The following is a 27,326-nucleotide window of genomic DNA, read 5'->3' as shown; positions in this document are numbered from 1 at the left end:
TCCTCTTCCCCCTCTGGGGTCAGCCACTCTCTCATTCCTTTTGACACACAGTGGAGTTGCTTCAGATCACTGGGACCTGGAGGTGGGAGAGCAGAGCTAGGAAATCCATTCCCACTTCAGGTCGTTTCCTCCTCCCTTCTCAGACCCCTTGCATGAGAAACTGCTCAGGGAAGGGCTTTCCGACTGAGCCATAGAAATACCCAGTCCACTCTGGGGGGGGTGTGGATTTTATTCTGAGTATTTCCTAATCCCAAAAGAGGCTCTTGCCCCATCCCGCTAGAGACCCAGGGTTCTACGCGGAAGCTCAAGTCTTGTATGATTCCACTGGCAGCGATAATTCCTTCTCTCTGAGCCCTCGGGCCTGGCTCGGAGCTCTCCGCCTTGCTGATGCATGCCATACTCCCCTGTCACATCTTCCTGCGCGAGTTCAAATGGCAACATTCAGACTTGGCAAAGACCAATCCCTGTCAATGCAGAGTACTTGTTTGGCTTCACTACAGCCACTTGGGTCTCCATGAAATGTTTAACGGCAGTGGCTGCATATCTCAGGCATCATGGAACACGAGTGTGCCCATATTTGGACAACTGGCTCATCAGGACTCTGTCCTGGGCTCTGTCCTTTCAAAGGGTGTATATCCCTGCGTGCAACTTGTTCCCCCTGCAGAGATCTGGGACTCCAAACAAACTGGCTCGGGCTGGCTTTTATAGGAGCCACCCCGGACTCCCGTGGCTGCAGCTTTTCTGCTGAAGGAAAGGCTCCTAGAAAGGGGGAATGCAAATCTCTGTCATGACGCTGCATCCCCAGGGAACAGACAGGTCTCCCTGAAACTGGCTTGTCTCGTGGCTCTGGCACACGACACCTTTTGCCAGACGGCAGCTACAGTCCAGGCTGACCACTGGTTACCCTCTAGGAATGCAACCTGCTCATGTGGCTAGCGATGCCCTAAATCAGGGGTAGTCAATTATTTTTTGTCAAGGGCGAGACACCAGAGAAATTAATTAACCCTCCTCCCCCCATCCCCCACAACAATGAGTAAATAAAATTATTTTGGGGTCTGTTCAAAAGCCTCTGGCAATCCGGATTTGGCCTGCGGTCTGCCTATTGATTACCCCTGCCCTAAATAGTTTGGGATGCTCCGCTTTGGTTGTCAGCGCGATCCTATTACCTTGATCTCTCTCTCCTAGCCCCCTCGCTGTGGATGGCTCATATTCAGGTGGTTCTCCCATTCGGAGTTCTGCAGGAAACCTGACAAATCCAGGATGTTATAAATACGCTGGAATTTAAGGCAATTTGACTCTGCAGCCTGGAGTGACTAAGGCATGGGGGGAGAAGCACTGTTGTCTTGAGGCCGTGTGTGTGTGGGAGCAGGGATACTAAACCAGGTCTTCACTGCGAGGGGCAAGATAGGACATCACCAGAATCCAGACTAGCACTGGTGGTCTCTAAGGGGAACCGTGAGAATCAGTTTTATGGGGTGTGGCACAGTCACTTCTATAGCCTCTGCCAAATGTTCTCTCTTATTTAAGGGCCACTGGAGATTTCTGATGCTTTCTCCTGGGCCATGCTCAAGACCTCTCTGCCGTTTCCTGCAAAGGGACTCTTATCTCAGGAGAGCGAAGCTGGGAAGAGCCCAGATCTAATAGCCATTGCCTGGGCTGGCCAGATCTGGAGCAATGGCTCTTCTGGTTTTGGTAGTGGAGCCTCCACTCTTTCCCTTGATGTTTCAACAACAGGGTCAGGTTCTACATCTGGATCCAGACTCCCTTTGCCTAATAGCAAGGGTGGTTTAAATGCTGTTTATTCACAGTGCTTCATCTGGTGTCTAGGCCTTGCTGATCCTTGTAAGTTGCTTCCACAAGGCTGAAATGTGGCCTCTTGTTTCATGGTTAGATTCCCTCTACAAACCAGGTCAATTTAGGTTAAGGAATCCCTGCTGCGGGAGGGTGGGGGTGCGCACGCACACTGCATCAGTGAAGGGGACCTACAGGAGCTGTTAGAGAATTAAAAATTGGGACAGTTGTTCCAATTCATGCTGGGGGAGTCGCATCCCACAGACTCAGAAGCCCAAGAGGCTTCACACATAGCCCTGAGCTTTGAGTAACACGATTCTCTGTGCTGGTCACAAGCAAAGCAGCGTTGTTCCTTACCCTCCAGTGCAGGGGCAGTGTATGTCTCAGTGCATCTGTCCCACAGAGTTCTCTTGCTACAGAAGAACATGAGCCGTGTCCTCCTTTCCGCCATTCACTTGGCTGGGAAAAGGAACTCCCTGGCGAACAGCTGGAGTGACAAGTACCAAGGATGGGTATGAAGCATCAGTCGCATTGTCTGTCTTGAAATGGAATTGCCTCTCCAGAGAATGTCAAATGCCTGGTGTTTGGCATAAAAGCAGCAGTTCCTGCCCAGATGGGGATTCCTAAACAGATTGATTCCTCTGTCTCTCTCTGACAAAATCTATGGGGAAGACCAGCCCAGCCCACACTGTTATAGTGGAGAGGGCTGTCAGAGCTCTTGAGATCAGTCTGGGATCCTGGTACCAGAGCTCACTGGCTCTACCAGAGCTGTGGTACTAATAGCATCTCCTGTAATCACCATCCTCTCCTTGGTTAGTCTCCAAGACTGGGATTCTGCTGCGGCAAGTCATGAAGAGGAAGGTTATTGACCAGCGAATGGAGTTTCCCATAACGATGTGCATTAGCAGGGCCTCCTTCCTTCCTTCCTCATTCGTTGTACCGGTCTTTTGAGGTTCTCTTGCGGGTGGCTGACGTGCATCTCTTAGGCTCTGAGCCCGTGAGAAGCCTCTGAGGGAAGAATTCCAGTTACTGCTCAGTAACCTTCCTTTCGCTACTGGCCAGCACTGGGGCATCTGATAGTCCTCTCACTTCCTCTTCTAAAGGGTCCCCAGTTGGGGCAATTTCTGCTGGCCCGGGGTAGATTGCTTGTATCCCATTGGCAGAATAGTGGTGAGTATTCTAGCATCGTTGACTGTGCTGCTGGGATGCAGGGATGTGAGCCGTGGAGGAGGCTATGGGGATGCGCTAGTGAATGCTTGGGATGGGGAGCTACTTGCCCACACCCTGAGAGTGACCCGGTGGCCTCTGTATCCAGACTACGGTACAGCAGGGAAAGCCATTTTCGAGTACAGCTTCTGTAAGAAGCAGATGCCTCATGGACAGGGAAGGCTCCGTGGCAGTTGGGAGAGGCAGAAGGATCAGAAAGTCTCGTGCCTGGGCCACGGGATGTGGCACTTCCCACAGCCAGGGAGGGAGAAATGCCCTCACTAGAGTGATGCCCCAAGAGATGCCAGATGCCTGTTCGCAGGCTGGGCCAACGAGCTTTGACTCCCAGCGTACAAAGGGTGTTTGGGTAGCACTGCACGTGCTGAGCGCTTGCAAGGAAGCGCCCGCTCTAGAGCTCGCGGACGAGACCACACGCAAGGGAGTGGGATGGCCTGGGGATTGAGCGGTGGTGCTGGGTTCCCAGCTGCTCAGTGTCGCCATGTTTGAGGGAGTGGCACTGGGGGACTGGGATTTGTAGGCCTCCTGGAAAGTGTGTGTGTATAACGATGCTGGTTCTGGCGGGACCCAACTGAGAGAGTCAATTCAGGACAAATTTCTTAAAGCAGGGCAGTTACAGCTCAATGCTGGGGTTTCTATGCACACCAAGGCAAACCAAACCGAGAAGACTTTGGTTTTACCCCACTGGCTAACCACAAGTCAGACAAGCAATTCCCTTAGACACTCCATTTTCCTAGTATCACCACCAGTGCCACTCGTTATGGGGACGAATGGTTATGAAAACCAATACCCCAGTAAAAGAAAAAAGGTTCTCTCGATCCCAAAGGACCAAGCCCCAGACCAATATACAAATCAGATCTTACCCACAAATCACGCTGTTGCCAATCCTTTAGAATCTAAAGGTTTATTCATAAAAGGAAAAAGATAGAGATGAGAGCTAGAATTGGTTAAATGGAATCAATTACATACAGAAATGGCAAAGTTCTTGGTTCAGGCTTGTAGCAGTGATGGAATAAGCTGCAGGTTCAAATCAAGTCTCTGGAACATCCCCAGCTGGGATGGGTCCTCAGTCCTTTGTTTAGAGCTTCAGTTTGTAGCAAATTCCCTCCAGAGGTAAGATGCAGGATTGAAGACAAGATGGAGATGAGGTATCAGCCTTTTATAGTCTTTTCCAGGTGTAAGAGCACCTCTTTGTTCTTACTGTGGAAAAGTACAGCAAAATGGAGTTTGGAGTCACATGGGCAAGTCCCTGCATACTTTGCTGAGTCACAAGGTGTATCTGCCTTCTCTCAATGGGTCCATTGTATAGCTGATGGTCCTTAATGGGCCATCAAGCAGGCTAGGCAGAGCTGACACCAACTTGTCTGGGGTGTCACCCAGAAGCACAGCCTAAATTTCAAATACAGACAGTATAGAGCCAATATTCATAACTTCAACTACAAAAATTATACGCACATATAGACAGCATAGTCATAACCAGCAAACCATAACCTCTCCATAGACCCCTCACACAACAACCTTTATACAATATTTGCTGCAAATATATAACAGTGGTCGCAACAGTGATCTATACAGTTACAGATTATGTCAATAACATCACAGTGTGTTAGACGTGAGTTGGAGGTGTGGGGCGGGGGATGGCCTATAGGGAGGGCACAAAGTGGGGAGGGGAGAAGGGGGAGTTAAAGGGAATGGGGACATGTGAACTGGATGGAGGAAAGACTCTTCTCTCTTCCTGTTGGCCGGGGCTATGCCCTGAAGAGAGGCTCCCTGAGAGGGGCAGTGAGTGGTGTGCCAACTGTGGGGGCAGTCTGAGGTAGAGGCTGTCTGTGGGGAGGGTTTGGTGGGGACACAGACCCACTTGGGGTTCAGAAGGGGCGTTTCTTTGCCCTGCAATGGCATTTTGACCTGAATCTTCTTTGTGCCTTTGGGAAAGGCCTTGGGTTTGGGGAGCTTGTGCTGGGTAACGGGGCGGGAGCTCGGCTGTGTTGGTCATGAGCGAAGACCCGTTTCGCTAGGCAGTGCTGGCGCTCGGCGTGGGAGTGAGGTTGTCTATTGGTCGTGGTGGAGGAGATGGGGGGGGGGTCGTGTGCCTCCAGGCCTCTGACACCCCCCTCAAAGAATTGCTAGGGGTCACGGCTGGGGTTAAGACCAGGATTGAGATAGTTTGCTGCTAGCCAAGACTCTCCCACTGTAGCGTGCTCAGGTTCGGTAGGGCTGCCCGGCCTAGCCTGGGATTAGCCGCAGCTGGCTGCAATTCCAGCTCTCCTCAGACTGGCTTCTCGCTCCCCCCCACGGCTGGGGCTGGGGCTGGGGTTCTCGGGGGAATGCTGACGGGGAGGTTTGGCTTGTAATCCGCTCCTGGAATGTCGGCCAGACGGTCAAATTCTTCTCGCCTCTTGTGAAATGAGTGATGTGGGGCAGCTTGAGAGAGCAGCCTGCCGTCCCTCCCCTGCTGGAGAAACCTGCCTGGCCTGCACCGCCCTGTCATGGGAACAGGCGCTTTCAGCCTGAGCCTCAGCAAAGACACCAGTGCCGGGGGGAGGGGAAGGGAGCTGTTTCCCTGCTGGCAGACCCTCGCAGCAAAGGAGGTGTTTGGGGGGCGGAGGTTGTGTGGGTGCCCGACAAGCGGGGCTCAGCGTACAGGTTGCTGGAAGGAAGATGGCTGCTCTTGCTTGCTGTCCACATTCCCCTTCCTTCTGTTTCTTTGGTGGCTCTGCTCCCTTAGCAATTCTCCTGATGGGGTCTTTCCTCTCCCCTTGACTGGAGGAAATCCGGAGTCCGTCTCACTCTGCCCCTCTCCCTCCCGCCCCCCAAGCTGCATTGCTCTGCGTTGCCTGCAAACGTTTTGAAAGATTTCCCTCCTGTTTCTTTCCCAAACCCTGACCTTGTCTCTCAATTCCATTTTTCCTTCAGAAACCCTGATGGATACGAAGTGGGTGACGTCCGAGTTGGCGTGGACGGCTCATCCAGAGACCGGGGTAAGACTCAGGTCCTCCTCTAGGAGCCTGCACAGGGCTCTGGATTCCTGGTTGAGCTGCAAGTCTTATCCGTTTCGAACTGGGTCCCTTCACGAGACAAGGGCACCCTTTGGGTTCCCTCCTGTGCCCTTTGGGAGCCTTGTGAAATCACCTCCGTTCCCCAGACCAGCTCATAGGTCTCTTTGATGCCGACTCCTTCATTACTATGGGAGTCGCAAGTGCACGGCACTACACAGAGAAGAGTGAAGTTCTCACAGGCTTCAGCATGACAGGGGGAGTAGCGCCAGGAGGGAGCAGGGCAGGGATGGACCATATGGGTACCTCGGTTCGTACTGGCTGTGTGCGTGTGTTGGTGCTTTTTGGGGTAATCACGTGTCTGGTTTCTGCAGTGTGGTTTGGATTAGTTTGCTGTGGGGGTGGGGCCGTGTTTTGAAGCATTCCGGACTGCCCATCCCAGTGGCTAACCTGCCAATCTCTCTCCGCTGCAGTGGGAGGAAGTCAGCGGTTACGACGAGGCCATGAACCCCATCCGAACGTACCAGGTGTGCAATGTGCGGGAGGCCAATCAGAACAACTGGCTCCGTACTCAGTTCATCCAGCGCCAGGACGTCCAGCGAGTCTACGTGGAGCTGAAATTCACTGTACGGGACTGTAACAGCATCCCCAACATCCCGGGCTCCTGCAAAGAGACCTTCAATCTCTTCTATTACGAGTCGGATACAGATTCTGCCTCTGCCTCTAGCCCCTTCTGGATGGAAAACCCCTACGTCAAAGTGGATACAATTGCCCCCGATGAGAGTTTCTCCAAGCTGGAATCTGGCCGTGTGAACACCAAGGTGCGCAGCTTTGGGCCTCTCTCCAAGAATGGTTTTTACCTAGCCTTCCAGGACCTGGGCGCCTGCATGTCCCTCATCTCTGTCCGCGCTTTCTATAAGAAATGCTCCAACACCATTGCTGGCTTTGCCGTTTTTCCGGAGACCTTAACTGGGGCTGAGCCCACTTCTCTGGTCATTGCCCCAGGGATCTGCATCCCCAATGCAGTGGAAGTGTCTGTGCCCCTGAAGCTGTACTGTAATGGAGATGGGGAGTGGATGGTACCTGTTGGAGCCTGTACGTGCGCTGCTGGATATGAGCCTGCCATGAAAGATACCCAGTGCCAAGGTAAGCACGTGGCTAGATGGCCTGTAACATGTTCTCTTCCTCCGGAGTAAGGTATGTGTCTAAGCAGAGGATGTGGGTACTTCTCTGCTGGACCAGTTGTGAGTTCAGCGTTCTGTGGCCTGAGGCCTGGCGCTTGCAGCAACTCCTGCTCTGTCCTGGACGTTGGAGTTTGATCTTCTGTGATTCTAGCTTAATGACCTTCTGTACTTCTGGGTCTCCGCCTGGGTGCCTGATGGTGCTTGAAGCCTCAGAGCTTACGCTGATGTTACCTAGTTAACATCAGCTGTAGTGCACTCGCTGGCACCCAGTGGGTTCCAGCAGCTGGGAGCTATGGCCCAGGCCTGCCACCTCCTGGTCCTTTCCTTGGCATCAGGGCGAGCACCGCATGCCATTGAGGGGTTCCAGTTTTGCTGGAGGAATCCTAGAAAATTAGGGTTGGAAGAGACCTCAGGAGGTTCTAGTCCAACCCCCTGCTCAAAGCAGGACCAACACCAACTAAATCATCCCAATCACGGCTTTGTCAAGCCGGGCCTTAAAAACCTCTAAGGATGAAGATTCCACCACCTCCCTAGGGAACCCATTCCAGTGCTTCACCACCCTCCTAGTGAAATAGTGTTTCCTAATAGCCAGTCTAGACCTCCCCTAGACCCCCTCTAGGCTAGAGAAGTGGGGCTGATGTCAGAGCCATACTGCATCTCTGGGCAGTCTAATCCTTACGTTACATTCTCAAGATTATTCAGAACCCACAGCCGTTTAGGACACTCGCTTCCATGTGTCCGTAAGGCAGCAGCGCAGGAAATAACGTGGGTTCAACCTTAATTTGTGCAGAATAGTGCCCGTAGGGCAAACTGGGAGAGCGTCTGGCAGTGGTGGCAGCCAACTGTCACCATCAGAGCCTGCAGCAGGGGTATCCATATTTAGAGAACTGGCTTCAAAGCGCCTGCACTTATAAAGGTGTGATTCATTTGGTTCTCTTCTTAACCCTAAGGTCAAGAGTGAGCATGGGGAAGCTGGCTGTGGTGTTGCTCAGATTCAAACGTTGATAGGGTCTCTCCTGGATTTCAAGGGGGCCATAGCCCCCTTCCAGGAGATGGGGGGGCTTCTAGCAGGTGGTCTCAGAGACTAGATTGTGAGGCAGAGGCCCTGCCCGGCAATCCTCAGACAATTCACCTTGCACAGGAAGCTGCTGGAGCTAAGACTTTACCCAACTTGTCTGTGCCTTTGTTTCTCTTACCAGAGAAAAGGCAGTAGAGGTTCGAAGGAGCAGTGCTTTGCAGTAGTGAGTTATGTGAACAGCCAGGGAGATCCTGGAGTCATACTGTGCCAACCAGTAATGGGATGGGACTTCTGGTAATTCTTTTAGCTTGCCTTCTAGGGCAGGAGGGAACAACTCCCCAGCAGGTAAGTCAGATCAATACGAGTAGTTTTCATGGAGACTGAAGCAAACTCCTTTTCTGCCAAATGAGATTCCCCCCCATCCATGAATCTCTGAGTCAGAATAGTATCTGTCTACTCCAGTGCATCAGGGGTTCCAACTTTGTGTTAAATGATCATTACATTGGGGAAGAGGATGCATCTTTCGTTCCTCATCTCCTTCTTTCAACAAAAGTTGATCAAGAAGTGATCTGAGTTCCGTTATCCTTGTCCATGGCAACCCCTTTGTTCTTGCCCAGCCCTCTTTCCTCATCAATAAGGAAAGCTCCTTAGACCTAAAAATCTCCATGTGATGCACCGGTTGCTGGGTTATTAAAAGGGGAATCTTTGCATTTCTCTGGGAAAATCGTGTTGTGCTTGTGGAATAGGAGATCTTTTGCTAAATGGCCATGTGTCCACAAACGAAAGCAGCTTAAGGATTCGGAGAACCTAGAGCAGTCGCTCCATTTTCTTGTCCCTTTACCAGTCATTTTAGAGTTCTTCTGTTAGTGAGTTAAGGATTGTCCTGGGATACAACCAAAAAGTAATTAGCTGTTATCTCTGCCTTCCACGAACATGTGTAAGGGAGGGGTCTTCTGTCATCCTTTGGAAAATAGTAGAAGGTTTGGTGCATGTGTGTGCCCATTCGCATGCAAACCTAACCTACCTAAGATGGACGTTATAGTGATGTGGACCGTGTTAGCTCATTCCACTACTCTCTGCCTCCCTTTCTAGTCATAACATGGGGATGTTGTTTATTGCAAAGCACCCAGGGGTCCTAATCACATTTGTGGCCCCCATTGTGCCGAGCGCTGTTCAGACAGAGGTAGAAATGGTATTTGCCCCAGAGAGTTTTAATGGTCCGTGTTACTTACCATCCTTTGTAAAACACTTTGTGATCTCTGAGTGAAAAGTGCCTATAAGGGCCAGGAATCATTTTAATGGGGTGGGGGGGAACCCAATCCTGAGTTACTGCTGAGATGGGGAAAACTCTTCTGTAAATCCATCCCTCTGCAGACTTTCTATGGCTTTTGAAGAGATTCTCCTATCCGTTATCTCCAAGCCATGGCAGGATTAGACTTTATATACATAGCTGGTATCCTGCTCCCTTGGGGGTCGAGGACTCATTCTGCCTGGCGGAAGGCAGCGTCTTTGGCGTGCTTTGTACGATACGTTTCCACAGCATTGGTTCGCCGTCTCGTTCTCGGGCGCGTTGTCTTTATTTCATTACCACACCGCTCTCTCGGGGCGGTTGCCCTGCTCGCTGCTCTCCCAGCCTGGGGATTCCCAGAGGCAGCTCTCTCCGGAGGGAGAAAGGTTGCTGACCCGTGGCTGTGGTTCTTGGATTACATTGCCTCTGCGGCTCCACCAACCCCGCCCAGCTTCTCTGGACTCCTTCGGATCACTGAATGAGGAGGAACGTTGCGGGGGTCGGGGAGGATTTGCTGCCTTTTCCATACTGGGGCTCAAATGCTGAGTTCCTCAAAGGGATGCGCCATCTTCTCCCCCACCCCCAAACAGTTGCTAATTTCCAGAGGGTCCCAGGCCAGCTGCATTGTGAGCATGTGCACTCCATCTGCTTTGTGTGACTCCAGGTGCATCTGCACTGCAAAAAAGAAAAAAACCCACCCAGTGGCAATGAGTCTGAGCCCGGGTCAACTGACCTGGGCTCACGCTGCCGGGCTAAACCTAGCGGTGTAGATGCTTGGGCTGCTGTTTTTAGCCTGAGCTGGCCTGACCCGGGCTCTGAGACTTGCTGCTTCAGGTGATGATTATTTTATTTTTTTTTTTTTTTGCAGTGTAGACATGCCCTCATTGCATTGCCTCAGCACACTGCTCCGTCACCTTTCGTTTGTTTACGGCGTCTCTTTCTTTAAAACCAGACAATTCCTACTTTGGATGGGACAAGGTTAGGGTGAAATCGCCCACTGGAGTTTTTTCCTCCAGGTGCAGGTCATGTCAGACCAGAGCCAGCGCTAGGCATAAGTAGACTAAACAGGGTAAGGGCCCTGAGCAGCTCAAGGGGGCTCCTATTAATTATTAATATGTGTGTGGGGGCAAATATTCCTGCTTAGGGGCCCCCCCCCCCATGGGATAGCACTTGCACTGTCAGATGTTGGTCATTGAGGGAGCGGCACAGAATGCATGGTAATCTTTGCTTCTGACATCTCCCCCTCCCAACCCTCAAAAAAACTCTTGTAGGGGACAGTTTATCCAGACTTCTTCATTCCTGGTGTCCATCACATCAGATTGATGGGATCTCTAGAGATGTCTGTTTGAAGTCTCATTGACAACACACCCCTTCCCCATGTCTTTCAACGTCCCTACTCACATGATCATCTGAGACAAGATTGGAGGCAAAATATTCAAAGTAATCCACTTCCTGGAAAGCAGCCCAGCTTCCCTGATTTCTGTGCACATAAAATCAGAGTCATCGTGTTACAGGAACAATGGGCTTTGTGTACATTTCCTTCTCTTTTGTTAGACTAGAGAAATGTGATTGCATAGTTCAATAATATGTGAATATCTAATCGGTTAAATGCCGAAAGAGAGCGCGCCCAGAGCATGCGTGTTATGCTTTTCTCACTCCTGAATTTATTCCTCAACCAGCTCCCTTCCAAACTCAGCAAAGCACATGTTCCTTCAAAGCCTGTGTACTAAATTTGAGCTTTTTCAAGGGGCGCCGTTCAGTCAATTTGGGGCCAAAGTCTGGACTTTGTAGAAGCAAACTTTCTGCAACCAGTGACTAATAGAAATGTTACCGTGACTTTTTTAAAAAACTGCCTACTAATCATAGCATATGCCAATTGTTTTCAGCCCCACGTTGCAACACTGGGTTACTGCATGAAAACCAGGAAGTGAAACTCATTATTTAGATAATTAAAAGACGAGGTGACCGATTCCAAGAGAAGAAAGCTCGAATTTTTAAAATTACTTGCAACACAGTTAAGGAAATCTGACCCCTAAATCATATTTCTGACCATCAGTGCCCTTTACGTTCATATTATTGTGATTTGAGTAAAAAAAAAAAATTAAATTATCCTTTTTTAGAGTTGGTTTTACACTTTATTTGGGCATCATTCAAATACCCAAAGGCTTTTTCAAGTTTACTCCAACCTGTGCGCCCCTTCTCTTCTCCCCCTTCCCCTCCAAACGTACCAGTTTTGGATTGAACCGGCATAAGACAGTTCAGCCCAAAGGGTAATTTTTCTTGAAGTGCCTTGAAAATAGAGGCTTAGATTGAGCGTTGTCTCCTGAACCACAGCTGGAACGTTGCTGCCGTGACGCTAATCCAGCTGTAGGCACTTATGGAAGAGTAATGTGAGTGAACGGCGCAGGTTCACGAAGCCCAGATTGTCCCGGGCACACTTGATTGCTGCCTTTAACAAAATGACAGGGTTGCCGGACAAAGGGATGTGATGGGTTTAATTTCTCTAGACTCGTGAGGCTTTTGCTTTAGTCCTGCAGGGAAAGGAATAGAGAAATTGGAAAGACGCTGTCTGGGTTAGAGTACTGGAGTGTGGATCGAAAACTGTCTCCGCCCTTAAACAGTATAATTCGAGGCTATTATCCACTCCTAAGAAGGAGCTAGAACGCAGCAGAGTCCTACAGGAGTTGGTGCTGGGGCGGAGAGTAACAGCTTGACTAATGATCTGGACAGCGAAGTACACTGTACCATGCAGTTTTGAATTTTCATGCTGTCGGGACAATCCTCCATCATCCCTGCAGAGGGAGGGGGCCTCGGAATATCGAGTTCAGTGTGTATCGGGGGGATTCCCTTCTCCTTGCCCACATCCAGTGCGGTAATCGCAGGCACTGTACATGGTGAGTCATGGTATGTGATGTTGGGATGATTTATTTCGGTGTGCTTTAGCTCCCTCCCTTTCCCCTTATTCACAGGGGTGGGGCTTTGTTTTTGAAAGAGAAGCTTTCTGCAACCAGACCACCTGGTACTGTCATTCTGTCTGACTCCAGAGGCCAAGCAAGGTTGGGCTGAGTCAATACTTGGAGGGGAGAGATCTCTACCGAAAACCCCAGGTGCTGCAGGAAGTGGTGTTTTGGCAAGGAGCTGGTGCTGCCCGTGATGCAAGAGGTGCTGTGTCGCTGGAGGAGTAGTTGACTTGCAGGCCAGATGCGAAACCGAAATCCTAACTTCTTGTGGTGTCATCCTGTGGCAGCGTCATCCCTGCAGTCCTGGAGAAAGTCCAGAGGGAGGAACTACTTTCTGCCAGCCTGTCCCCCTCCCCTGGTCCTAGTAGCTTGATTTTTTTTTTATATTATTATTATTATTTTATTATTATTTTTAGACAGCGATTCTGCTTTGCTTCCCCTCCTGCGTCCAGTTGTGCTGTGACTGTTAAATGGCTGCCACGTTCCCCCTAGAGGTGGCTGCATCTCGGTTCTAACAGATGTGATCTGTGTGTCAGGAGTCTTCTGGGGATTCTTCAGCCTGAAAAGCACTTACAGAAATGTCAGCTCCTGTCGGGAGGGTCAGGGGATGCTGGTTCTTCAGCCCAAGCTGTAAAGACTCACGCTTCCATCCTTGGAGAGCTCTGCTTCAGTCCCGGGGGCATCGGCCCAGACTGTGGTTGTCACATGCAGTTTCTCATAGAGAGAGGACGGTTCGGTGGTTAGGGCACTAACTGAGGACATGGAAAACCTGGGTTCACGTCCCTGCTCTGCCACAGGTTTTGTATTTTCTTGTGCGAGATCACGTAGCCTCACTGTGCCTCCGTTTCCCCATCTGTACAGTGGGGATAATAGCCATGCCCTGGCTCATGGGTGCTAAGAGGATAAATACAGTGGAGAGAATGGATCCTACAGTGACGGAGCCCTGTAATAAGTAGCTTGGATAGGGGAAGCAAGAACCCCAGAAGGATGAGTCTGCTTCTCTCACTGCCAGCTCGTTTCCAGACTCCGGAGGACGTAGAGTAAAGCAGAACGGTTGCACTCCTGTATCTGGGTGTAGACGCTCGGGAGATTGTATCTGGATGGGAGAGTGACTCTGCTAGAGCCCGCGCTTCTCTGCTCCTCCCCGGGATTGCTGGCTTGAAACTTGTCGAGGTGGTGATGCTATGAGTCAAATCGGTTACTAATTGTCTCGCACTCAAGTGCCTTTCATCCCAAAGTACTTAATAAGCAAAATAAATAAGTGATGACAATGCGTTTACTGCTGTCTAACCAGGGGCTCCCCTACTGCATTTTCAGCTGGGAAAAGAGATGACTAAGGGGGGGATATGATAGAGATCTATAAAATCATGACTGGTGTGGAGAAAGTAAATAAGGAAGTGTTATTTACTCCTCATAACACAAGATCTAGGGGCCACCAAATGAAATTAATAGGCAGCAGATTTAAAACAAACAAAAGGAAGTATTTCTTCACACAGCACACAGTCAACCTGTGGAACTCCTTGCCAGAGAATGTTGTGAAGGCCAAGACTATCACAGGGTTCAAAAAAGAACTAGATAAATTCATGGAGGATAGGTCCCTCAATGGCTATTAGCCAGGATGGACAGGGAAGGTGTCCCTAGCCTCTGTTTGCCAGAAGCTGGGAATGGGCGACAGGGGATGGATCACTTGATGATGACCTGTTCTGTTCATTCCCTCTCGGGCACCTGGCATTGGCCATTGTCAGAAGACAGGAGACTGGGCTAGATGGACCTTTGGTCTGACCCAATATGGCCGTTCTTATGCATTGGACATTAATAAAAGAGGGAATGGGGCTTGGAAGGAAGTACGTTCTTCCACCTGAAGTACAGACCTAGGCTAACCAAATCAGACCCAGGACAGTGGGTGCTGGTAAAAACCAGATACAAAAATCACTTTTCTCTCAGCTGAATTGCAGCTGCTTCTGGGCTAACAGGCCCTCAGCAACGCTGCACACAGTTTAGAACAGGAAGCAAAGAAGGCCGTGTCCCCTCGAGTATGCAGGAGACTGTCGGGAGGCAAGGTACTATCCAACTTGGGATCTAGCCAGAACTCCTCAGTTTCATCGCCTCGGTAAAGCTGTACTTGCAGCATCAGGGTTTCCTGCCTTGTGCAAACTAAGGGAGTTGTCTCTGTTTTGGATTTTCTGTGTCCCTGATGGACTCAGGCATCTCTTGCCAGCTGTTTCAGCCTGACATGTCCAAGGGGCTTCAGTCATTCCTCATCCCTTCATAGTATGGTTCCTTAAATCTGAACTTGTATCCACCGGTTTGTAACCATACGGGATGTAAGCCTGGCTATCTAAACACGCAGAGGCTGCTTTGGCTGTCTGCAGTCTCCATTTTTCACTTAAGCATGGTTTGGTAGTGGCCATGGAATTGGCTAGGTAAGTGCGAACCACAGACCCTCCCTCTGCACTTTCCATCAAGAGAAAGTGTACATGGGAGACACCATCCCCATTCGTGGCTAGTCGTGGTCCTGGATTTTCATCTGAGCACGTCCACATACCAGTATCTCCTGATTTGTAGGGCAAAGCCAGGGTAAACAGTCTAGGGGTACGTCTATACTTACTTCCGGGTCCGGCGGTAAGCAATCGATCTTCTGGGATCGATTTATCGCGTCTTGTCTAGACGCGATAAATCGATCCCGGAAGTGCTCGCCGTCGACGCCTGTACTCCTGCTCCGCAAGAGGGGTACGCGGAGTCGACAGGGGAGCCTGCCTGCCGCGTGTGGACCCGCGGTAAGTTCGAACTAAGATACTTCGACTTCAGCTACGTTATTCATGTAGCTGAAGTTGCGTATCTTAGTTCGAAGTGGGGGGTTAGTGTGGACCAACCCTAAATGGTAAAACTCTTAATCTACCAGGCTGTTGGGGGACCCAAAGACCTGGTGACTTCAGCTCAGAATGTAACACAACGGAGCGCTGTAATCGGTGTGGTATCACCTAGCTGGAGCCCAGTCAGATGGACGGATAGCAGCTTCTGCAGCCTGCCTGCATAATGTCTCTGTAAGAATGTGAACCAACCTCCTGGTAGACTTAAAAGCATTTGCTTTGCTGAGTCTAGATTGGATTTCCAAATCAGAGTAATGCATAAGGCTCTTAATCAGTAGCACTAGGCTTTTTCCTGAGGGTTTCTGCTGCTTAATTGTCTCTTAGGGTGGGGAACTGCAAAGACAGTGCAGTGTAGGAGAAAGAGAGGTTGCGCACTCACTAGTAAGTATTGCTTTTGTAGAGCCGCACTGACCTGCCCTCCTTCCCTCTGCATTCGAGTTTTCAGTGGTGTTTCTGTGGGAGGGAGAAAAACTAAGCAGTGGCTAGGCGTTAGTCTGACGTATCCTGGTGTTCTAGCCCCTAACAGCTCTTCTGCTTTGCATGGTGATGCGTGTGGCAGAGCATGCAGACCGTCCAGGGAGGGTCTGTAGAGGCAATACACTTGGGGAACCATTGCTGTAAGTAGTTTTCCTTCCAGTGACATACCATAACTACTGGCTGAGGCCATGTCTACGCTACAAGCTTTGGTCAACGCAAGTTACGTCAGCATAAAACTACTGCACTTAGTATATCGCTTGTGCGTGTGCTTGTTCTCACCAGGAATGCTTGTGTTAGTGCACCATGCAGTGCACCGCGAGGAGATATCACAGCATGCAACTTGCCGTTGTCCAGTGCTCTGTCTTTTGGGAAAATTTGGCAATGCACAGTAGGGCAGAAATGAGTCTCTCAGGCGTGACTGGGAGCAAAGGGTCAAGGTCCCATCATGCAACTTTCTCCAACCTGTAATGCCATCCATATCCCTTAATTTTTGTGCCTTTTATTAAAATCCTACAAAGCTGCACAGTGCTCCTCGCTGTCCGCCGCTTCTGACAGAACATGGAGCCTGCACAGCTCTGCATTGCTTTCATGAGCGTTGCAAACACAGGGTGCACGATCCTCCAGTATTTGCAGAGCTGCACGAAGAATCACAGCAGGGGGGACAAGATGATTCTGTGGAGGACAGACTGCTGGGGGTCATAGTAGACCACAAGCTAAATATGAGTCAACAGTGTAAGATGGTTGCAAAAAAAAGCGAACTTCATTCTGGGACGTATTAGCAGGAGTGTTGTAAGCAAGACACGAGAAGTCATTCTTCCGTTCTACTCTCCGCTGATTAGGCCTCAGCTAGAGAGTTGTGTCCGGTTCTGTGCACCACATTTCAGGAAAGATGTGGACAAATTAGAGAGAGTCCAGAGAAGGGCAACAAAAATGATTAAAGATCTAGAAAACATGACCTATGAGGGAAGATTGAAAAAATTGGGTTTGTTTAGTCTGGAGAAGAGAAGACTGAGAGGGGACATAAGTTTTCAAGTACATAAAAGGTTGTTACAAGGAGGAGGGAGAAGAATTGGTCTTCTTAACCTCTGAGGATAGGACAAGAAGCAATGGGCTTAAATTGCAGAAAAGGTTTAGGTTGGACATTAGGAAAAACTTCCTAACTGTCAGGGTGGTTAAGCACTGGAATAAGTTGCCTAGGGAGGTTGTGGAATCTCCATCACTGGAGATTTTTAAGAGCAAACACCTGTCAGGGATGGTCTAGATAATACTTAGTCCTGCCATGAGTGCAGGGGACTGGACTAGATGAACTCTTGAGGTCCCTTCCAATCCTGTGATTCACGGAGCAGTGGCATGTGGTGGAACGCTGTCTCTAGGCCTGAGAAACGAGTGTTGACTGGTGAGATTACGTCCTAATTCAGGTTTGGGATGACAAGAACTTTCGGATGCAGAACTTTCAGATGAGCAAGGTCACGTTCCTGGAAGTGTGTGCCAAGCTCGCCCCAGCCTTCCGGCACCGGGACACCAGAATGAGAGCTGCACTGACAATGGAGCAGCGAGTGGTGATCATGCTGTGGAAGCTTGGAATGCCGGATTGCCACTGCCCAGTGGGAAATCATTAGGGTGACCAGATGTCCCGATTTTATAGGGACAGTCCCAATTTCTGGGTCTTTTTCTTATATAGGCTCCTATTACCCCCCCCCCCCCCCAACTCTCTGACCTGTTTTTTTTTCACATTTGCTGTTTGGTCACCCTAGAAATCATTTTGGAGCTGGAAAATCCACCATGGGGGCTGTTGCCATGCAAGTGTGTAGGGCCATTGTCTCCGGCTACGCAGAGCTGTGACTCTTGGCAACGTGCAGGACATAGTGAATGGATTTGCAGCAGTGTGGTTCCCAAATTGCAGTGGAGTGATAGATAACAAGCATCTCCCTATGTTAGCACCAATCCACCTTGCCACAGAGAACATCCAACAGAAAGGGCTACTTTTCTCTGGTTATGCAAGTGTTAGTGGATCACGGGGGATGCTTCCCTGACATCCGCATTGGCGATGTTGAAATGACCCCTTGTCGGCACCAAAGAAAGAGGCAACTGCCCCAGCTCAGCCAGCACAGAGTGACCGTTGAATGTGGTTTTGGTAGATTGAAGGGACGTGGGTGCTGTTTACTCACAAGATTGGACCTCACTGAGAAAAATATCCCTATGGTTATAGCGGCCTGCTGTGTCCTGCGTAATATCTGGGAAGCAAAGGGAGAAAAGTTGGCTCTGGGGTGGAGGTGGAGCAGCTGTGTGCTGAGTGGGAACAGCCAGGCACAAGGGCTATTGCAAGAGCTCAATAAGGAGCTATGTGGTTGAGGGAGGCCTTGAAAGAGCATTTTAACAGTCAGCCGCAGTAATGGGATGTGATGGACTGTGCTATACCTGGCCCCGGAGCTTTGGGGGCTGTTAGGAATTGGGTGGTGCTTGATGTGCATCTGTAAATATCACACTGGCTGTTAACGTACCTCTTAGTCTTGTGGTGCTTGCTGAATATTTACAATTATTACCGTTGTTAGGCCCTGATCCTGTGAGTTCTGTCGTCTTGCACAATAACAAGTAGTGGGCGCTTTCAGTAGCGCTAGGCATTTGGCAGCATATATTGTGAAGTAACAAAGACGAATTGTTTACCAAAAATAGATGTTTTTATTGGATACCGAAAACAGTTGGGGGGGGAGGGGGCAATATGCAATTAAAAAACAATACAACAAACACTTCTGTTCCGTTAGTTTATTTCAGAGCCTAACAAAGGGAAGGAACATTCATGTCCATTTCAGTGCATTGTGGCTACACGTGCACTGACTTGCAAGGGCCACAGTTGCCGTAGGTGAAGCTGGGGTTGTCCTTACTGTCCCTGGTGTGGAATGGTACGGGTAGCAGTGCAACCCCTGACGCCATGTGGAGTATTGGTTGGTGTAGGGAGTTCTCCGTGGAAAACTCCATTTTATCTGCGAGCCTGTGATGGTTGGACCTGAAGGTCTACAAGACACTGCAGCATTTGTGAGGCACAAAGTGGGGTGAATTGAAGAACAATAGAGGGAGATAGTGGCTCTGGATCTGAATCTCTGCGCTCATGAGACCCTACTACAACATCAAGGACCCATGGTGGTGATGCTGGGCCATCTTTCTTCGGAAGGTGCAATATGGCGTGAAATTAGGAAATAAGTTGGCATTAGTTCCCAGGTGTCTGCTTTGTGCTGATGGCTGCTGAAAGAAATTAGTGTCTGTAGGAAATCTGGAGGATTGGACGGGCAAGTGTATAAAAACAAGCCATTGTGTGATTACGAAATGCCCCACACCCTGTGTGCAAGGCTGCAGTTCCCAGCTGTTAAACTTATCGCTGTGGGTGGTAGGAAATGCCTCGTAAACGGAAACTGCGTTTGCCTCCTCAGAGATGGAGCGGTTCAGTCTTCTCACCTGGTGGGTGATGAGCTGTAGCAGGCCTAGAGCAGGAGGCTCCTCTGCTGAGCTGGGGCTGCCGGAGATGACCGGTGATACCTGAAGGCCGTTTGACACCTCGGGGTGGGTGGGGAGGGAGGTATGTCCTGAGCGTGCCTTCTGTGGAGTGGGGAGGGTCTCTGGTTAGAGAAGGGCAGGAGGGTATCTCTGAGCTCCTGGGAAGCCCATGGCTATTGAGGGACACCGTTGTGGCTCAGTGATGGGTGACTGACGTGCAACATGAGCTGCAATGCCAGTGCACGGCAGGGGGCTGTCTGCAGACATGTTTGGCTGTAACTATGAATTTCCAGCATTTCAGTGGGCTGAGGTTTAACTTATTTTGTGGCCTCGTTTCCGCCTTTGGTACTTGGTAGCTCAGGAAGGGTCCCGGAGAGAGACCTGCCTTCTCGTGGGACAGGGTCAGTGGTACCGCAGGGGTGAATGAGATGGCTCGAGACCTGGGTTAGTTTCATGGCACGTCTCTGCTGCTGGGGCTCCTTCGGGTTCAAGTGCTGTTAGTCTTTTCGCAGAGCCCTTTAGGGTTAAACGCTCCATTGTTCAAACCAGGCCTGGGCTCCAGGCCTTTTGCTCAGCGAGGGGCTGTGATGAGAATCAGGAGGGTTTTCAGACGTGGACAGCCCAGCAGAGGCAGCTGTTTAGCAAAGCAGCTAGTAGAACGGCTTATCCTTATTTGACAAACGACTTTAAAGTGGCTGGGGAATGACACTGTCGGGGGGGACTGAAAACTGGCAGGGCTGGGAGGGGCCACTGGAGTCGATGCAGAGTCCTGTCTGAACAGCTCGGCCCCTCTGGAAGAGGGGTGACCAGCATGTCAAATATGCAGCGGGGTGAGGAAAACCAGCAGGAACAGAGAACTAATGACATGGCCGCTGAAGTGACCGGGACTGTCCTGGGGAAAGAAGACTGAGAGTAACGCTGGGCAAACAGAACAGCTGGCACGAACGGGGTGTCATAATTTTGAGACGCAGACTGACCGGGGAAGGAGGCCTTTGGAAAGCAGTAAAGGCTGAGAGAGCAGCAATGGAGGTGCCTGGCATTGGGGCTGCGTGTGCAGCGGCTTCGGGACACAGCACAAGGAGGGCACGGGTCCTCCTCTGTGCCTAGAACTCTGTTCGCTTCTGGGCACCGTTCTGCTGTGCAGGGCTTCGGGGACAGTCAGCAGGACAGAGCGAAGAGCTGGAAGGAAAGATTGAAAACACAGCTGGGCAAAGCGCCGCCGAATGCCTGTGTTTGAAGGGGCTAAGTGCCAAGGAGGGGGAGGCTGTTCAGCTCAGTACAAGGGGCTAGAACGAGGGCTAATGGGAAGACACTGAGAGGGGAAGCTTGGGCTGACAGTCGGTGAGATATATCCATCTGCAACATGGATTCCTAAGGGACCTGGTGTGCCGAAGTGGGACTGTTCTTAATGTTTCCTCTGAATACTGTGTGGGTGCCTCAGTTTCCCCTATGCATTTCTTAAGTCTCTAGGTGGTGGGGAAAGGCCAGTGTGCATAAATCACTGGCACTCTGTCTCCCTGGAAACAAATGGCCAGGGCCCCTTCCCCCCCTGCAAGGAAATAGCTAAAGGTGAACAAAGAGATCAGGTGACCTCCTGGCCCAGGAAAGAGACAAAGCCGAGAGAAGGAGGGGCTGGAGGGGGTTTCAGAGTTGGAGCTACCTGGGGACTAGGAGTGAGGGCAGACGTGGGTGTCTGGCTCTCTGAACCCCATAATGGACCCGGCCAAGGGGTCCCGTTCGCCGCTGTACCTACAAGCTCTGTTTTAGACCGTGTTCCTGTCATCTAATAAACCTCTGTGTTACTGGCTGGCTGAGAGTCACGTCTGACTGTGAAGTGGGGGGTGCAGAACCCTGTGGCTTCCCCAGGACCACGCCGGGGTGGACTCACTGTGGGAAGCGCACGGAGGGGCATATGCTGAATGCTCCCAGGAGAGACCCAGGAGGTGAAGCCGTGTGAGCTTCTTGCCCTGAAGACGGTCTGCTCCGAGGGAGAGGAGGCTCCCCAAAGTCCTGGCCGGCTTTGTGGGGAGCCGTTCCACTCCGTGACACCTGGCTTGGGATAGGAGAAAGCAATGGCAGACACGCTCTAGGGCCAGTCCTACCCTGACCCAGGAGATGGACTAGAGGGCACCCTAGATGTCTCTGCCATCTTTGACTTTACGTGTAGGATTGTTCCCCTATACCCCTCTTGGGGGCTCTGACTGGTTGAGATTTACTCCACTTCCCTGGAAGGCCAATAACTCCTGGTTAGGTGATCTTCCTCCTTGGTGTTTTAGGTGTCCATGGTTGTAAGAAGGTGCCCTCTGTCCATGCCTGGAGGCATCTTCAGCCCAGGGTGCTACTCTAAGCCCAGAAAAATTCAGCTGAGCTGGGCTGCCCCAGCCAGCAAGCCCCTTGCATCCAGCTCAGGTGCTCTTGGCATGTTTCCCATCACAAACCAGTTCCTGGAGAGCTGGCCATGCTGAGCGCTGGATTAGAAGACTCTGCTTTGAATCCCCAGGCCCAGAGTGCAGCAGCGGGCAGAGTCACCAGGGTTGGGCTGGGGTCACCAAGAGGATGGGCGGTGTTGGAGAGGGATCTGTTGGTAACTCCGTATTAGGGCTTGGATTGGTTTCTGCGGTGGACATCAGGAGTTAGAGGGCTGACGAGGAAAGTTCTGGGCTCCTTCCCAGCTAATGACCCAGGCGGAGGGTCTGTCCGGAACGTTAGTAACCAAGTGTATTTTTCCCTTCTCTCCCCGCCGTGCAGCCTGTGGTCCCGGGACCTTCAAGTCGAAGCAAGGGGAAGGTCTCTGCTCACCCTGTCCCCCCAACAGCCGGACAAGCTCTGGGGCAGCGATGCTCTGCACCTGTCGGATCGGCTACTTCCGGGCAGACGCAGACCCTGCAGACAGTGCTTGCACCAGTAAGTCTGTCCCCGTCTAGCGGACGTCTTGGATCTCCCAGTCACTCAGACCCTGACAGTGGGGGACGGGATCGGGCTCCCAGTCTGCAGCAGTGCGTGCCGCTGGTTTGAGTTCTCTTCTGTTGGGGGAGTGGGGTGTCCTGGATAACCGTCTTGCTGGAAAGGACAAACAGCCAGACCGAGAGGCAGTGAATCCAGTCTTGAGGGCTGCGGGTCCATTGGGCCACCTCCCCACAAACCCGGGTGTGGGCTGGGCTTGGGAGGCTTCTCTTGGCGCTCTCCTCTCTGACGTGAGTGTCTCATCCGCAGGCGTCCCATCCTCTCCTCTCAACGTCATCTCCAACGTGAACGAGACGTCGCTGGCGCTGGAGTGGAGCGAGCCCCGGGACTCGGGGGGCCGGGACGACCTGCTGTACAACATCATCTGCAAGAAGTGCACCGTGGAGCGCCGGGTGTGCACGCGCTGCGACGACAACGTGGAGTTCGTGCCCCGCCAGCTCGGCCTGACGGACCGGCACATCTACATCAGCAACCTGATGGCGCACACCCAGTACACCTTCGAGATCCAGGCTGTGAACGGCGTGTCCAGCAAGAGCCCCCACTCCCCCCAGTTCGCCTCCGTCAACATCACCACCAACCAGGCAGGTCAGTACAGACAGCTGCAGGCTGGAGCCGCTGCTGCCTGGGGAGAGGGTGCATCTCTGCTCTGCTCCTCTAATATCCCAAGTAACCAGAGCAGGGTTTCCTGCTGAAACTCTGAAGCCACTGTCCTTTGTTCGCTCCCTTTGTGCAGCGTTGCTGGCTCTAAGCTCCTGCAGCTAATCCCCTGGGTGACTATTTCTCTCTTTTTAAATCAATGTCCCTGGAGGGAATGAGATCAGAACTCCTGCAAACAAAGATGGGGGCTGAGCTAGTGGTTCTCTAATCCTGGCTTCAGAGACTCCCGGCTTGCAGGGGCAGATGGGCTTTCTCCCTTGTGGGCCTGGCTAAGGTCAGGACCCTCCCAAACCTTCAGAGCATGCTGTGCGCTCTCTGCTTTCCCTCTCCACCTTCCCCTGCATCGGGCTCTGCTCCAATGCGCTGGAAACCTACTGCTGCCACTCGCTGAGCAGAATTCATGGGCATCCTCCCTGAGGCGGAGGAGGGGACCATGGAGAGCAGGAGTGTGATGGAGTCACAGGCAGGAAGGAGGAGGGGAGCTTGGTCTCGTTAGCAGTTGGTGGGATCTTTGTCCTGTTGATTTGGCCTCAGCCTTAGAAGACAGATGTGGGTTGGGGGACGTTGTAGGGGGTGGGGGGGTTCCAGGGGATGAATTAAGTGACTGACGACATGTTTTCCCCCGGCACTGGGCTGCGAATGCTGCGGCTTAACCTGACCCATCCCTTCCCTCTGTTTTGCAGCCCCCTCGGCCGTTCCCAGAATTCAGCTGCACGGCAGTACTGGCAGCAGCATGATGCTGTCGTGGACGCCCCCGGAGAGACCCAACGGGATCATCCTGGACTATGAAATCAAGTACTTCGAGAAGGTAAAGCAGAGCCCAGGCCACCGCTCCCCAGCCATGCTGCCTGCGGGACGCGCACGGGTGTTAGAGGTCGCCCTGGTGCAGGGGGTAGGATGGTGCTTGGGATTGTGATAACCGCTGTAAATGACCCCGATCTTCCTGCCCCACAGCAGGGCCAGAGTGACGGCATCGCGAACACCGTCACCAGCCAGCAGAACACGGTGCGGCTGGATGGGCTGACGGCCAACTCCCTGTATGTAGTGCAGGTTCGGGCCCGCACTGTGGCTGGCTACGGCCAGTACAGCCTCCCCGTGGAGTTCCAGACACCTGCAGAAGACGGTATGCGCTGGGACTGGGCCCCCTTCCCCCTCCCATCCCACTCCCCGGCTCAGCCCCTCGTTCTGATCGGCCTCCCGTGTCTCCCACAGGCTCCAGCGGGAAGAGCTTCCAGGAGTTGCCCCTGATCGTGGGTTCGGCCACCGCAGGCCTGGTCTTTGTCATCGCTGTGGTGGTGATTGCTATTGTTTGCTTCAGGTACCAGCTCGGGGGGAGTCGGAGGAAAGGGTGCGAGCCCCAGGCTAGGAGTCCCCCGGGGCCTCGTCCCCGCTGCAGTGTTTGGCGTTTGCCCTCCTGTGTTCTAAGGCAAATACCCATCTGCATGCCGGGTTCTGGAGTGAGGGGGCTGGGGCCTTCCAGACCCGGGACTGCTCCGCCGCTGTGGCTGGGCAGAGCAGCGTGCTCCCGGAGCGTAGTGTCCGCGTGGGGTTCTAGCAGAGCAGTTCCCGCTGCACTAAAATAACCATTGTTCCAGGCCCGTCCGGCTCCATTGTCCTCTGCATGTGGTGCTAGAGGGGTGTTAAGCCGGCAGGGGAGGATGTCCTGTCGGGGAACATCAGCCGAGCAAGGTGCCCCTTCCAAACCTCATTGCTCTCACCTGGCCTCCCTGGGCAGCTGGTCTGCGCCAATGGAGCGTGGCAGTGAGCGTTCCTCCCCACGGCTTCGTTCTTCAGTTAGAGGCCATCAGATGCAAACTAGGTTTGACGCAACTAGCAACCCGCCCCCAACCTGAGCCAGCTTTCCACCTACCTCTACCACCGCAGCCCTCATTGGGCCTTCGGGTGGAGCCGGCTTCATGACACGCCCTGTGCACCTGTGAGATCTTGCCCTGCCCGCTGCAAACCTTGCAAGGCCTCTGAGCCAGTGTGAATCAGGGCAGCCGAGCCCAGAGCCAAACGTCCCCTCCAGCAGTTCGTGCCCATGTCCTGCTTCTAGGCTGAGGGTGACGGTACAGGGAGAAGGGGGGGGAAAGGTGCTGACCTTGGCACTGTGTAGTGCCAGAGCGGTGCAGTGCATCTGCTCTGCCGCTGGCTTGCGGACTTACCTGTGGCCCCCTCGGCACCCAGCAGGCATGGACTGTCCTGAAATGGCTCTTGTCTCCTTTGGGCAGGAAGCAGCGGAGCAGTACGGACTCGGAGTACACGGAGAAGCTGCAGCAATACAGTGAGTATGACCCCAGGCCCTAACGCATGTTGCAACAGTATGAGTGTGGCCCGGCCCTTGCACCCCCAGGTGTGTGCAGGCCAGTGAGACTGGGATGATTTCCTTTGTTGTGGGGGCTTTGTGTCTGGTGCTGGGGTTCCTGGCCTGGGCCCCGGGACGTCCTATAACGCTGTAGGTCGGGGTGAGGGGTGTTGCTGGTACTGCGCCCTCACACTGGGCCTGACTTGCTCTGCTCTCGCAGTCACTCCCGGAATGAAGGTTTACATTGACCCTTTCACCTACGAGGACCCCAACGAGGCGGTCCGGGAGTTTGCCAAAGAGATCGACATCTCCTGCGTCAAGATCGAGGAAGTGATTGGAGCAGGCAAGTCACCTGACCGGGTGCGGCTCATGTGGCGGGGCTGCCAGTGGCTTCTCTCTGTCTGTAACTCCTCTGCTGTTCTTCCCCTGCAGGGGAGTTCGGGGAGGTCTGCCGGGGCCGTCTGAAGCTGCCGGGCCGGCGGGAGATCTTTGTGGCCATCAAGACCCTGAAAGTGGGTTACACGGAGCGGCAGCGGCGGGACTTCCTGAGCGAGGCCAGCATCATGGGACAATTTGACCATCCCAACATCATCCACCTGGAGGGCGTGGTGACCAAGAGCCGGCCAGTCATGATCGTCACGGAGTTCATGGAGAACTGCGCCCTGGACTCCTTCCTCCGGGTGAGGCGCCGTCTCGGGCCGGGGCAGACTGTGCCACAGGGGGGTGGGCGGATAGGAGGCTGGGATGGAATCGCTCCCCTTCCGCTCTCTTTCTCTCTCTGGCTGGGCAGCCCTCTGCTCTGAACTCTCTGCTCCCATCTTTTGCTTCCCTGTGTCTCACACTGACGCCCCCAGGCTTTAAGTCTTGGGATGGGGAGGAGGTGCCCTATTGGAGGAGCACGGCGGGGGGGCAGTGGGTGGCACCTTACTGAGGAGAGTAATAGTGTGTTAGGGTTCCCCACACACACACACTTCCCTTTCCTGCAGTGGGGGTGTTAGAGGTTCATTCCAGGGGGAGATCAGAACCCCTCCCCAAGCCCCCTGTGAAAGGAGGGAACGAAGGGCTCACCTTCGAGATCCTGCTGATCACTCCCCTCTGTCTGCCGGCAGCTGAATGACGGGCAGTTCACGGTGATCCAGCTGGTGGGGATGCTGCGTGGCATCGCGGCTGGCATGAAGTACCTGGCGGAGATGAACTACGTGCACCGGGACCTGGCCGCCCGCAACATCCTTGTCAACAGCAACCTGGTGTGCAAGGTGTCGGACTTTGGGCTCTCGCGCTTCTTGGAGGACGACCCCGCGGACCCCACCTACACCAGCTCGCTGGTATGTGAGATTCTCGTCGGCACCCTCTGCCCTGCTGCGGAGGGCAGGCGCCGCGGGGGAGCCCTGAGGTAGGCACTAAATAATGGAATTAAGCGTCTCTCCCCACAGGGTGGTAAGATCCCGATCCGGTGGACGGCTCCGGAAGCCATCGCCTACCGCAAGTTCACCTCGGCCAGCGACGTGTGGAGTTACGGGATCGTCATGTGGGAGGTGATGTCCTATGGGGAGCGGCCCTACTGGGACATGTCCAACCAGGACGTAAGTGCGACCACGGGTGGGAGCCGGGCTCTGGCGGCGCCAGGGGGCCTGGCCGCCTGGCTGACTCACGGCCGCTCTGAGCACCTGTGTGCCTGTGTGTCTTGGCAGGTGATTAACGCGGTGGAGCAGGATTACCGCCTGCCGCCGCCCATGGACTGCCCCACGGCGCTGCACCAGCTCATGCTGGACTGCTGGGTGCGTGACCGCAACCTACGGCCCAAGTTTGCACAGATAGTGAATACGCTGGACAAGCTCATCCGGAACGCAGCCAGCCTGAAGGTCATCGCCACCGTCCAGTCCGGGTCAGTGCCCTCCCCTCCCTGCTCCGGTACCGACCCCGCCAGGCCTCTCGTCCCTTTGCAGTGCAGGGAATGCTGGGGAATCTGCTTTGCATGGGCCAGAGCCAGGCATTGGCTGAGCTAGAACCTAGAGGGCTTCAGGTGGAGACAGCGCAGGGGGGAACCCCATGATCCACCGGTGCCGGGCAGAGGCCTGTACCTACCCCAGCCCAACGGCACCC

General features: G+C 52.8%; 1 protein-coding gene across 4 annotated transcripts in view; it reads left to right on the top strand.

The window, feature by feature from the left end:
* Nucleotides 1-27,326, top strand: part of EPHB3 (EPH receptor B3) — a 49,992-nt gene that overhangs the window by 20,709 nt on the left and 1,957 nt on the right. The window contains exons 1-14 of one of the 4 annotated variants that reach the window (XM_042853804.2): nt 5,414-5,606; nt 5,932-5,996; nt 6,485-7,157; nt 22,046-22,201; nt 22,511-22,846; nt 23,602-23,726; nt 23,873-24,041; nt 24,131-24,236; nt 25,150-25,202; nt 25,444-25,566; nt 25,656-25,903; nt 26,333-26,548; nt 26,657-26,806; nt 26,915-27,108. In XM_042853804.2, the coding sequence (XP_042709738.1) occupies nt 5,429-5,606; nt 5,932-5,996; nt 6,485-7,157; nt 22,046-22,201; nt 22,511-22,846; nt 23,602-23,726; nt 23,873-24,041; nt 24,131-24,236; nt 25,150-25,202; nt 25,444-25,566; nt 25,656-25,903; nt 26,333-26,548; nt 26,657-26,806; nt 26,915-27,108 (2,792 nt within the window). In that variant the 5' untranslated portion in view covers nt 5,414-5,428. Of the gene's footprint in view, nt 1-5,413; nt 5,607-5,931; nt 5,997-6,484; nt 7,158-20,081; nt 20,327-22,045; nt 22,202-22,510; nt 22,847-23,601; nt 23,727-23,872; nt 24,042-24,130; nt 24,237-25,149; nt 25,203-25,443; nt 25,567-25,655; nt 25,904-26,332; nt 26,549-26,641; nt 26,807-26,914; nt 27,109-27,326 lie in introns of those variants that run through there. The other 3 variants (XM_042853803.2, XM_008170692.3, XM_008170693.4) reach the window with 3 other exon arrangements.

This window comes from Chrysemys picta, chromosome 9 (assembly GCF_011386835.1).
Source record: "Chrysemys picta bellii isolate R12L10 chromosome 9, ASM1138683v2, whole genome shotgun sequence".
Classification (NCBI taxonomy): Eukaryota; Metazoa; Chordata; order Testudines; family Emydidae; genus Chrysemys; species Chrysemys picta.
This window is presented reverse-complemented; position numbering and strand designations above follow the sequence as displayed.